Raw genomic sequence first — 13,277 nt, 5'->3', positions numbered from 1 at the left:
TGTAATTTTTAAAATCTGTTTTTATTGACTGATTTTTCTCCTGGTTATGGATCTTTTCCTCTTCCTTTACTTGTCTGGTAATTTTTTAATTCGATGTTAGACGTTTTAAATTTTATGTGTTGGGTGCTGGATTTTAACATATATCTTTAAAGAGTGTTAGGTTTTGTTTTAAGGTACAGTTTAGTATTAGTTTGTTCCTTTTGAAGGTTGCTTTTGAATTTTGTTGCGGAAAAATCCCAGGTACAGTCATGCTTTGCTTAACAATGGGGATATGTTCTGAGAAATGCATTGTTAGGCAATTTCGTTGTTGTATGAATACCATACAGTGTACTTACATGAACCTAGATGATATAGCCTACTGCACACCTAGACTATATGGTATAGCCTATTGCTTCTAGGCTATAAACCTGTACAGCATGTTACTGTATAGAATAGGCAATTACAACATGATGGTATTTGTGTATCTAAACAAAGGAAAGGTATAGTAAAAATATGCTATATAAGCTTATGGGACCACTGTTGTATAAGTGATGCATCATTGACTGAAATGTCGTTATGCAGCACATGACTGTGGTTTTTATTCTGAAACTTATTTAGCTCCACTACTAAGGTAAAATCCTGAAAATTCTGCCCAATGCCCAGTGTATAATAAGGTCTCATTATTCTTCATCTTGTGTAAACCTGAACTGTTCCCACCCCGTGTGGGCACTAGGAATTGTTCAGTCTGATACTTTCTGGTGGTTCTTTCCTCAACCTCAGGTAGTTTCCCTTCACACATGTGCAGATTAGTTCTCAAGTGGACCTCTCTGCAGATCTCTGCAGTGCTCACTCTGCACACCTGCTTCCTCTCTGGTACTCTGCCCCATAAGTTCTAGCCACCCTAGCTTTCACAAACTCTGATCCCCATCTCCTCAACTCAGGTTGTCTACCAAGCTCTGTTTGCTTTCCCTTTCTTGTGTTGCAGCCTGGAAACTGCCTCTGGAGCAAACTGAGGTGATTGTAAGCTCATTGTGTTTGTTTCCTTTCTCTCAAGGATTACAGTCTCAAGCTTTCTATTGTTCAGTACCTGAAAACTGTTATTTCATGTATTCTGTCTGATTTTCTACTTATTATTTTAGTGCAGTTCGTGTACCAGTTAATCCTCTGTGGGCTGAAGTGGAAATCCCTTGTTTCATTCTCTCTTGAGTTCACTCTATCCAGGCTTTAGTTCCTAGCTCTATAATGCAACTGGTTTAAAAAATTTTATCCAACCCAATAGCAGCATTCGAAAGAGTTGATCACTCTCTTTTTCTTGAAAAGCTTTCTTCCCTTGACTTTTTATTTTTTTAGACAGGGTCTCACCTAACTCTGTCACCCAGGCCGGAGTACAGTGGTGCTATCATGGTTCACTGCAGCTTTGACCCCCTAGACTCAAGCAATCCTCTCACCTCAGCCTCTCGAGTAGCTGGGACCACAGGCACATGCCACCATGCTTAGCTAATTTTTAAATTTTTAGTACAGATAAGGTTTTGGTATGTTGCCCTAGTTGGTCTGAAACTTCTGGGCTCAAGAGATCCTCCTGCCTTGGCCTCCTAAAGTGTTGGGATTATAGGCGTGAGCCACCATGCCCAGCCCACTTGGCTTCTTGGAACCATTCTCTCTTATTTTACACCTACCTTCTTGGTCACCTCCTCCTTGCAGTCCCTTTTGCTGGGTCCTCCTCATCATTTTAACTTCCAGGCTTTGGGGAATCCCAGAACTCAGTCCTAGGACCTTTTCTTTTCTATATCTGTACTCAATCCCTAATATCATCTAGTCTTATGATCTTTAAAATCTTTTATAGGCTATAGCTCCTGGATTGATATCTGAATTCGAGCTTTCCCATGAACTTCAGATTCATATTCATTTGCGTAATGACATGGAACTTGGATAGGTTTACATACATGGATTTCCTGATACGTCCAAAACTGCATTTTTGATTCCCCCATGAAGGAAATAAAACATGCAAATAGCACCAATAACCAAAACCTTTATCTGAATCTTGTTTTTTCTGCTTCAATAAAGTTGTGATTCCATTCTTCTAGACACTTATCCAATAGTCAAGAAATTCTTTTTTTTTGAGACAGAGCCTCACTCTGTCACCCAGGCTGAGTGCAACGGTGTGATCTTGGCTCACTGCAACCTCCATCTCCCAGATTCAGGCGATTCTCTTGCTTCAGCCTCCCAAGTAGCTGGGATTACAGGCGCCTGCCACCACACCTGGCTAATTTTTGTATTTTTAGTAGAGACGGAGTTTCGCCATGTTGGCCAGGTTGGTCTTGAACTCCTGACCTCAGGTGATCCTCCTGCCTCAGCCTCCCAGAGTGCTGAGATTGCAGGCGTGAGCCACCGCGCCCGGCCAAGAAATTCTTTTAGCTCCTCTTTTGAACTATATCTTGAGTCCAGTTACTTCTCATCGCTTGACCTGTTACTTCCCTGGGTGAGGTCACTACCAGCTCTTAACTGGTCACTACTAGCTCTTACCTGTGCTAGCTGATCTCCTTGCTTTCATTCTTGCCCAAGCCTCTTCTCCGTTGGGCAATTAGAGCAGTCCTTTTTAAAAAAAGAGGTCAGATCATGTTGTTCCTGCTTCTAGGCTTCCTATTTTGCTGAATAAAAGCTAAAAAAAAAATGCCACAGACCTAAAGGTCTTATGTGATCTTGGCCTTGGCTAGCTCTTTGTTTTCTATTATTCTCCCTTACTCTCTGTGTTCCAGATACTTTAGTCTCTTTGCTGTTTCTCAAACACACCAGGCATCTTTCCACATGTAAGCTTTTGCAGTTTTTTTTTTTTTTTTTGAGACGGAGTCTCGCTTTGTCGCCCAGGCTGGAGTGCAGTGGCGCGATCTCAGCTCACTGCAAGCTCCGCCTCCCAGGTTCACGCCATTCTCCTGCCTCAGCCTCCCGAGTAGCTGGGACTACAGGTGCCCGCCACTACGCCCGGCTAATTTTTTGTATTTTTTAGTAGAGACGGGGTTTCACTGTGTTAGCCAGGATGGTCTAGATCTCCTGACCTCGTGATCGGCCTGCCTCGGCCTCCCAGAGTGCTGGGATTACAGGCGTGAGTCACTGCGCTGGCCTGCACTTGTTACAATTCTCTATTCTTGTGTGCTGTTTCACTGGATATCCACATGGTTCATTTTCTTATCTCTTTTAAGCTTTTGCTCAAATGTCACCTTATTAATGAGGCCTTTGTCAGTTCACCTGACATAAAATATAAAATAGCACTAGCCCCACCTGTCACATTCTATTCTCTCATCCTGCTTCATTTTCCTCTATAGCCTTATTACCTCATATATAATATATATTTATTTGTTTGTCTTCCTCAGTAGAATGTAAACCCCATGAGGGAAGGGCTTTTCTTTTTCTTTTGGTATTGGTGGTTGTTCATTGCCACATTCTCAGCACCCAGAACAGTGCCTGGCATATAGTAGGTCCTCAGTAAATATTTGTTGAATGAATGGATCTTAGTGCTCATTTTGAAAAGAATACTTTTTATAAAAAGATATCCACTAGATGGCATTATTTTCAAACTTTATGTAATTAATGTCTGGGAGCAAATGATAGGTTATTTTCTGTTTTTTGCCCTAAACAAAAAAGATCTTTGTGATGAAGATTGTCACAAGAAGTTACTAGGATGAATGTGAGGCATGTCTAATACTGCATTTATATTTGGTTTTTGATTTATATATTTTTAGATGTTTATTATAAAATAAAAAACATTTAGAGAAACAGAAAATTGCAGCATACTGGTATGTAAATGATCCATTTAATACAGTTATTTAGCATGGTAACTGTGAACAAAGGTTGTTCATGTCTATCCATTGACCACCATTCCTTTTGTGAGGCCTTCAGCAATGGGAAAGCAGCAATAAGTTCCAGAGCCTTTCACTACTCAAGCCACTAGTGGAAATCCAGAAAATTGTCAGCTGTTCAGTTCTTGTTGCTAATGAGCTAGGTACTCTCAATCTGGTTCCTAATCAACTGGGCATTCAAATTTTGAAAAACTTCCATGTTTCTAGAAGATGTTGCCAGACCTATCCTGTTAAAAACTAGTAGATTCTAAGTGCCAGAGATTTTTAGCTGACTTCTCTGACCAGCACTAAATTCAGCAAATAGTTTCCCTAATCAAAAATTTACGCTTTTCCCCCAAACCCTCAGGATTTGGCTGCTCTGCCTGTGCCAATGCCATCTCATTTCTTGATTTCCTCACTTACCTCATTTCCTTCTTCCATTTCAATCCCTGTGCCTCTCTTAAGCTCTTTTCCTGGATGGTTATTTCATCCATTTTATTCTCACTCTTCACACCTCTTTTGGTACTATTCCTTACTCATGAAGTATTTTTTCCTCTTCCTGTTCAACTTGGCTATGTATATTTTTCTTTTCAAATTGTTCAAAAATATACTTAAAAACAGTTGTTGAAGTTCTCTCTTCTCTTTTCCTGTTTTGGGTTTTTCTCTTTTATTTCTGATCATAGCAAATGTAAGGACTTGTTTTGGTTATCTTTTTGAAGTTCCTAGCCTCTTTGCAGAATTCTAACTATTTAGAAATGAAAACACTGTTCTTTTGTACTTTTGAGTCTCTAAATGGAACATAAAATATAGGATGGTTTTCGAGTTTACAGCCTCTCCTCCCAGTTCTCCTGGGATGGCTAAGTACTAGGGCTGATAAAATGTCATTTCATTTAAGATGAAATGTGATGCTTAAGTTCAAACATTTAAAATGAAATGAGATGGTTAAACTCAAAGACTTATATTTTTAACATTTTTAACCATAAATATGAGAAATGTCTAGTAATGCTTTCCATATCTTATAATATGAATGATGACATTTTAACTTGTCACTGTTGTGTTTGGCCTACTGCATATATTAAACTGGCTTTGAGGCCAGAATTCAGTGTTTAGGAAATCATTTTTTGTTTACTAAGAAAGTATTGGAACATCAATTTATTTGGGCCATAATTTTCTGTTTACCAAGGAATTATTGCATAGCATTAATTTGCATGAATTGTTTCAGTTGAGAAAGTGTATTTTTCTGGAATGAGACATGAAGACTTACTGATATCTATTATAATACAATATACCATATTCAAATATCCTTATTTCATTCAATAAAATGAAAGCATTCTTATTTAGTAAACATATCTTATAGCTGAAACTCTAAATATCATTTACAAAAAACATATTTAATCCCAGAAAGATAAATCTCAAGAGACATTGTTGTTTGCTCAAGATTAGATGAGATCCAACAGCCCTTGCTGATGGCATGCTCTGTGGTAACCTCTGTTAGTGCTTACAAAAGAGAGCTTAATTCTAAACCTGTATATTAAGCCATTTTGCTTATACCTGCTCTATTGATAAGGCTTAGGAGTTTCTCAAGTAAAATTAATTAGAGATTCAGCAATGTGGCTTTATATAGAATTGACTGTTTTCGTTTGTGCTATTTTTTTCACCCACAGACTGGTTGAGATAGCAGAATCCCGTTTTCCCAGATATTTTAACACTGAAGAAAAGTTACTTTTGACAAGTAGTAAAGTTCATCTTTATCGGGAACTCACCTGTGATGAAGTTCTACAAAGGTATGCTGCTTAGATTTTGATTTTTTAGTAATGCGTTGAAGGTTTATGTTTTATCTTTTATGTTTCAGCTTCTAAGTGAAAAAAGTCTTTATAGGTTATAATTATGTGGAGTAACTTTTTCAGTGTTCTTCTTTGTTGTAGCCTTTTGGTTGAAGTCTTTCTTGAAAAACGAAAAAAATTAAATGAATAAAATGTTTTATATTTAATTAAGGGATGTATTACTTATCTATTGTTTCATTAGCAAATTGTCTCACAGTTTAGTAGCTTAAAACAGCAAATACATATTATTTCACATAGTTTCTAAGGGTTAAGTGTCTGGGAGTAGCTTAGCTGGGTGTTTCTGGCTCAATGTTGCTCAAGAGGTTACAGTCAAGCTGGTGGCCAAGGCTGCAGTTATCTTAAGGCTTGACTGGAGCTGGAATACCTGCTTCCAAGCTCCCTAATGTAGTTGTTGGAAGGCATCTGTTTCTTGCTGGCAGTGGGCAAGAGGCCTTTGTTCCTTACCATCTGGGCCTCTCCATAAATCACAACATAGCAACTTGCTTCCCTCAGAGTAAGTGACCTGAGAGACTGTGCAAGTGAAAAAGTACCCAAGATGGAAGCTGTAGTCTTTTATAACCCACACTCAGAAATAAGGTACCATGATTTTGTCATATGCTTGTGGTCACACAGATCAAGTCTGGTACACTGTGGGAGGGACCTATACAAGGATGTGAAATACCAAGAGGAGGGAGTAAGTGGGGGCCATTTTGCAGACTGGCTACCACAAGTAGTTTTACCCCAGAATTGGAGAGTTAACATTATCTTAGGAGAATCAAGGAATTCTGAAACTACACAGAAACAGTTTGCTCTGTTTCCAGAAAAGTATGATATGTCTAGAAGAGCTGAAAATAAGTTAGGTTTACTGAATTCTTGCAAATCATTACTGTAACTTAGGAAAGAATAGTTTGTTATTGTTTTTAAGTTGCTTAGCCTTTGCAATACCTTTATTTATTTATTTTATCTTAAATTTATTGACTATTTTATAAATTCTTCTTTTATAGGATTGAATCTTTGGAAGAAGAAATTATCTCAAAAGGAATTAAACTTGTGATTCTTGACTCTGTTGCTTCTGTGGTCAGAAAGGAGTTTGATACACAACTTCAAGGCAATCTCAAAGAAAGAAACAAGTTCTTGGCAAGAGAAGCATCCTCCTTGAAGTATTTGGCTGAGGAGTTTTCAATCCCAGTAAGTTTTTCTTTTTTTCTCTTTTTTCTTTTCCTTTCTTTTGTTTCTTTTATATTACATTCACTGACTTCTAGTATCAAATAATAAAATTAGAGGAAAATGTAAAACAGATGACTTTTTAAAGGTAGTACAGTCTAATTGCTGTAGCAAACATCACCATCATCTTAAATTAGCCCATCTGCTGAGATTATGTTATTCTTTTAATAATTTGAGCCTGGAGTAGATTTAAATGATGTTTTTAAAAATTCCTATAGTCCCTCCTTTTCTTCCTTCTTATTGTTTACTCTTTGTGTATGCTTTGTATCACATTTCTCACATTGCAGTAAATATAAAGTAGTAAAACTTCATGAAATTGCCTAGATCCATTTCTACGTAATTAAGAAAATACTGCCGTTGTTGTTAGTTTTGTTTTAAGTATTTTAGGTTTAGATACTGTGTTATTGTGTTCAGTGCTGTTTTGTGTACAATAGGATTTGGTTTGCTTCAAATGGTCAGAGGTCAACTATTAAGGGATGTTGGAATGATAGTAATGAAAGTGTCAGTAAGAAAACCATGAAAGATTATTTGTGGCATGGCTTTTTGTAGTGGGCATTGTGATCAGAAATCTGAAGATGACAGGATATTGCCAGGGCTTGTGATGTGTAACCTGCAAGACATTAGTGTGTACTCAGTTACACTCCCATCTGCAGTGTGTCAGGGTGTTTTAGTTGTTGTTCTACAGCCTCATCAACATTCAGGCTTCTCAATTTTAGTCATGCTTCATCTCAAGAAAAGACAGTTCCTTAAACTGAGATAAAATTTGGTTATGATTTTATAATTTTTAGATTTGTTTTTGGAAAATTAAAATCTTGAGTCTTTGCACATAAAGAATATGTATAAGTGATATAAACTACCACACAGCCTTTGAGATTTATAAAACCAAGGAAGAAGTCAAGGGAGAAAATATGACATTCAAAAAATTCTACATACTTTAATGGCTTTTTAGTTTATATTTTGAATTAAAGTCAAGTGCTGTTAAGTATATCTTGGGTAATGTTCATCTTTTACATTTTATTGTAATTGGTTAAAATGATAAATTCAAATTTACATTTTTCCTGGTCAAGGAGAATAAGGGAACTTTGAAATACTATATAAAGATACTTGATTGAATAGAAATTTATGTATATAGTCGGCCCTCTGTATCTGTGGGTTCTGCATCCGTGGATTCAACCAACTAAGGATAGGAGATATTTGAAAAAGCAATGGGTGTGGTAGTGTGCCCCTGCAGTCTCAGCTACTCAAGAGGCTGAGGTGGGAGGATCACTTGGGCCCAGGAGGTTGAGGTTGCACTGAGCCATGTTCATGTCACTGCACTCCAGCCTGGGAGACAGAGTGAGACCCTCTCTCTAAAAAAAAATATATATATATTTGAAAAAAAAGAAAAGGATTGTTGTCTTTGTACTGAACATGTACAGACTTTTTTTCTTGTCATGATTCCCTATAGTTTAGCAGAGATTTACATAGCATGTACATTGTATTGGGTATTATAAGTAATGTAAAGTTGATTTAAAGTATACAAGAGAATGTACATAGATTATATGCAAACACTGCACCATTTTATATGAGGGACTTGAGCATCCATGGATTATGGTATCTGCAGAGGAGTCCTGGAACCAATCCCCCATGGATACAGGTAGATGACTATATATTCTTATTTTATTATTAATTCATACTGTTACTTGACTTAATTCCGTGGAAAATAAAATTCACTTTTTAAAAGTTGTGTTTGTTTGCTTTTAATCAGTAACTGTAGGCTAATGCTTTTCAGTTTTTCCTGAGGTGATTTATTTTCCCAAGTGAGAAGGGGGCACTGCTTTTCTTTGTTTTTAATAGAACCCTCTGAAAAAATAGGTACTAAATATCCCATTTCTCTGCCTTTGGCTTTGTTTCTCTATTTAGAAATAAATGCAGATTATACTATGTACTTATATAACTGTGATATCTGTTTTTTGTGACAATTAAGATTGTAAGATTGGTTTTAAAAGGATTTTGAAAAATATTTCCTTTAGAAAATGTTGGAATTTTCCTAGCTAAATTGATACATTTAAATGGAAAATCTCTCACACAGATCCGATATCTAATTTTTTTTTTTTAAGAAAAAGGAAATCATGAACTTTTACACATTTATACTATACTTCGAATAGGTGGTTTAATTAGGTGGGTGCAAAAGTAATTGCGGTTTTTGCCATTAAACGTAATGGCAAAAACCACAATATATATGGAACAACTAAATGTCTTAAAATAGTATTTTATTGTCTGGTTCATTTGCTTTACAAATTAGTAAACCTGTGCCTTTTTGTAGTTCCTTTTACATGCCAACAGATACTCCTGTTCGAGGAGTATTTACTGTTCCTCAGCCTGGAACCTTCCTCGGCCTGGAACCTTCCTCCTCTAAATATCCACATGGCTTATTCTATCCTGTCATCTTATCAGTGAGGACCTCCCAAACCATATAAGTATTAACTGTACCCCCGCTGTCCTCTTACTATGGTTTGTTTCTTCTCCATCACAGTTTTCACCCCTTAGCATGTTATATATCTAATATTTGTGTGTTCTTTCTATTGCCTCATTCTCTCTCTCTATTTATTTATTTTTTGAGACAGGGTCTCACTCTGTCACCCAGACTGGAGTGCAGGCACAATCATGGCTCACTGTAGCCTCAATCTCCCAAGCTCAACTGATCCTCCCACCTCATTCTCCCAAGTAGCTGGGACTACAGGCATGCACCACCACCATACCTGGCTAATTTTTTATTTTTTGTAGAGATACGATCTCACTATGTTGCTTAGTCTGGTCTCAAACTCCTGTACTCAAGCAATTCTCCTATCTTGGCCTCCCAAAGTTCTGGGATTACAGGCATGAGCCACTGCACCTGGCCTGCCTTATTCTCAGTACCGGCAATAGTGCCTAACATATAGTAGACACTCAACAAATATTTTTGAATTTATGAATTATAGATACTGCTTCTCATCTTGGTCTTTAATTAATCTTATCTCTATTGGTACTGAACTTAAATTTTAATATTTGCTTTTAATCCTATCTTTAATATTATCTTTTGTTTTAACAGTAATAAAATATAATTTTCAGTGGCAGAATGTCTTATATTGGAGCTGTACTCAAATTACACTGGCATCTTATAGGAAAAAAAAGAATTCTTAAATTTGGAAAAGGCTTTAGAGATTTAGATAGTATCAGAGAGCCAGGCAGTAGGAGAAAAGATTTTTATCTCAGTCTAGTAGAACTATGACAGGTGAATGTCTGATGGCCTCTGAGCATTGGGTGGTAAGCCATGCATTCTAGATATACAGATGGCAGACAAACACATGAAAAGATAGTCAAAATCCTGTCATTAGGGACATGCAAATTAAAATCCCAATGAAATACCACTACACATCTATTAGAATGGCTCAAAAAACCCTGATCTGAACCATTCCCCCTTCTCTGTAGGCTCAGAACCCAGGGCTGGTACCACCACAAACCCAGTAGCTTAAGGAATTAGGACGAAGGGTAAGAGAGCAGTCTGCTTATAAGAGCAGTGTTTTCTCAAACTAGGTTAAGGCATTGACCCCTTTTAAATGCAAATAATATTCTCACAAAACCCCATTGCTGATTTCATTTTTATTATAACAAATGTAGAGAATTATAAGACTAGCTAATAATTCTTAACATTAAGTCGTGCTTATAAAACCATAAAGGTGGATTGCATCTACAGGCACCATAGTACTGTTCAAATTAATTATGTCAATTTAATATATTACATATGATAATTTGCTAAATTAAATTATTGCTTGCTATATATATAAGCTTATCTCACAGATTGTCTTGAAATATATATAAATATAAATATATAAAAATAAAATATATATATAAATAAAATATATATATATAATGTGATTATTCAGCTTTTCCCCCTCTTTCTCTATTTGAACTAGTACTAAAAAACCTTCGTCTTTTGGGAACGGTGACATCATTTGGCCCTCATGTGGGCATGAATGCATTTAAGTTTGAAGTATGCTGTTGCTTTTTTCTACGTTAGTCCCTGAGAATTAGAGGAATTAATCAATATCACTTGATTGAAAACAGATGTATTAATATCGTTCAGAAGTTTTCAGTTATAAGATGGCTTTACTAATATTTTGAGGCTATCACTGAAATGAAAACATAAAATTAAAAAAAATTTCGCAGAGAATTTTATAGACCTTTGAATATGTTCAGACTGCAGTTTTGAGAAACAGTTGTAGAAGTCTGGTAGAATCTTTTTTCCTGAAGTTTATGGAGGAGGTGTAAGTGATACTCTGCCATTGGGATGGAAGATGCGGAACCTTTGTCTTTTTAAAGTGTTCACACTAGTATTGAAAAAACAGGGCTCTGAAGCTGTTTAGAGACACTTGATAAAAATAACTGAAACAAATGTAAATACTGCTTTATAAAATAAATTGTGGTTATGGCTATTTATGTTGACTTTATCATTGATTTCTAATTACCACATACAGAATAGTTATTATACATATTGTAAATTACGTATCAGATTAAAATAATAGGATGTTTTTGCCAGAAAGGACCTTAAAGAAAATTTAGTTTGGCCCCTTCATTTTACAGATGACAATGAGGCCGAAAAGTGACCTGATTTGCTCCAGGACACTCAGCATAGGAAAGGACAAGCAGGGGGTAGAATGAGAGATCTTTTAGCTGCCAGTTTGGGGATTTTTTTTTTTTTCCACAGCAGAATTTTCTTTTTTTCTGAGACATAAAGAATTACGGTGGACTGTAAACTTTTTAATGACAGGATTATAATTTCTGTTTCTCTGATTTACAGGACCTAGCACTGTGGATAACTAATATTTAGGAGGTAACAGCTAATGAAAGTACAATTAAGGTTTATGAAAATAGTCTTACCATATGTATGTCATATTTACATTCATTGGAATATTTTTCTTTATCTTTTAAAACATAATTTGAATTTTTTTATGCTTGCTGCTGAAATTCTTATGTTTTTGTTTTTAAATTGACCTTTGTAGTATGCCATGTTAGTTGTATTCTTTTTATTTATTTTCCATTCCAGAGTTGTGTAAGTTGTTGGAATAAAAGAGAATGAAAATACATTGCTTAGATAACAGGACTTTCTTTCACCTTTTGAAAATTCTTTGGAAATGCTTTTTACTTGTATTCCCAAGAGCTACATTTTTACTTTTTCAGAGAATTCAACACATCAATTTCAGTTGTTATATGAATAATATCGAACTTTTTTGTCTCCCCTTAATCTTCTACTTCCTTCATTTCTTGATATTGTACAAATGTTTTCTGGTGTAAGGGGAGGAGTACCAGTTAACACTATTTACAAAAGAGGTATATGGAGATAAATTTGGATATATTATTAAGTATTCTAAGAGGGAAATGCCTTATTTTCATTGAAAGTTGTTGTTAAAATCCAAATTATTTTACTAAGATGTGCTTATAATCAGTTTTTCTGTTGCCATCTGTGTTCTTGATTACATGCCTTTTGAGAATATCCATTGCTCTAATTTATTGCTTATCAAGGTTTTTGGAATATTAATGATTATTTTTATGTTTAAAGCTGCTTAGAAAAATGAATCAAAATATGTACATTTTTAATTTTGCTATTTTAAAGACAGTTTTAAATCATTGACAAATGGAAAGAATTTGTTCTGGTTTTAAAGTGGACATGTAACAAGATTAAATTTTTATTATTATTTGAGACAAGCATAAATTTTTTTTTCTCTTTTTAATGGTGAACTTCATGTGGGCCTGGATTTATTTATTTATTTTACACCATGAGCTGTCCCATTATGCCAAGTGGGTTTAATTTATGTAGGATTATATGTTGTCTTAGATACTAATAATATTGAAAATAGAAAAATAAGAAGCTAGGCCACTTCATTTAAAATAATTAAGGTTTTATTAATTATAAATTGGGAATATTGTGTTTATTACTGGTGAGATAAGAGGAAAAAGAATGTATGTACCCAAATTCAACATTTATTTTTATCTTAAACATAAATATTCAGAACTGTCACTTTTGTGAAAGCCTGATGAAGTTACTCTGATTGTAAAGTAGGAATCCTAGACCCTTGATGTAGACATAGATATGCCATTAAAACTGCAGTCCTATTTTGCTGTGTGTAACATTGTTGTATCACTTTTCTAGAAATGTAATTTTTGGTTTACTCTTATTACTTTCATATTTTTACTGAAAACAAGCACCATAGGACTTCTGAGGTAAGAAAAGTCCTTTACAGTGTTTTTCTTTTCCATAAATGCCTACTGTTGGCTCATTCACATCTGAAATCAGATTGTTCTTAAACCTATCCTATGTTCATTAAGGTCCCTGAAACTCACAGTCTAGACTAAAGCTTTATCAGTTAGTGAAAATAATTCTAGAGAAAGTGTATCTTTC

At 35.4% G+C, this 13,277-nt stretch overlaps 1 protein-coding gene across 4 annotated transcripts in view; it reads left to right on the top strand.

Moving 5' to 3' along the window:
• The window catches only part of RAD51B (RAD51 paralog B), a 730,112-nt gene that overhangs the window by 51,500 nt on the left and 665,335 nt on the right, over positions 1-13,277 (top strand). For all 4 annotated transcript variants that reach the window (XM_032179312.2, XM_032179313.2, XM_058429428.1 and 1 more), the window contains exons 6-7: positions 5,477-5,596; positions 6,640-6,823. In XM_032179312.2, coding sequence (XP_032035203.1) covers positions 5,477-5,596; positions 6,640-6,823 — 304 coding nt within the window. The remainder of the gene's footprint in view (positions 1-5,476; positions 5,597-6,639; positions 6,824-13,277) is intronic.

The sequence above is a fragment of the Hylobates moloch genome, unplaced genomic scaffold (genome assembly GCF_009828535.3).
Source record: "Hylobates moloch isolate HMO894 unplaced genomic scaffold, HMol_V3 SCAFFOLD_16, whole genome shotgun sequence".
NCBI lineage: Eukaryota > Metazoa > Chordata > Mammalia > Primates > Hylobatidae > Hylobates > Hylobates moloch.
This window is presented reverse-complemented; position numbering and strand designations above follow the sequence as displayed.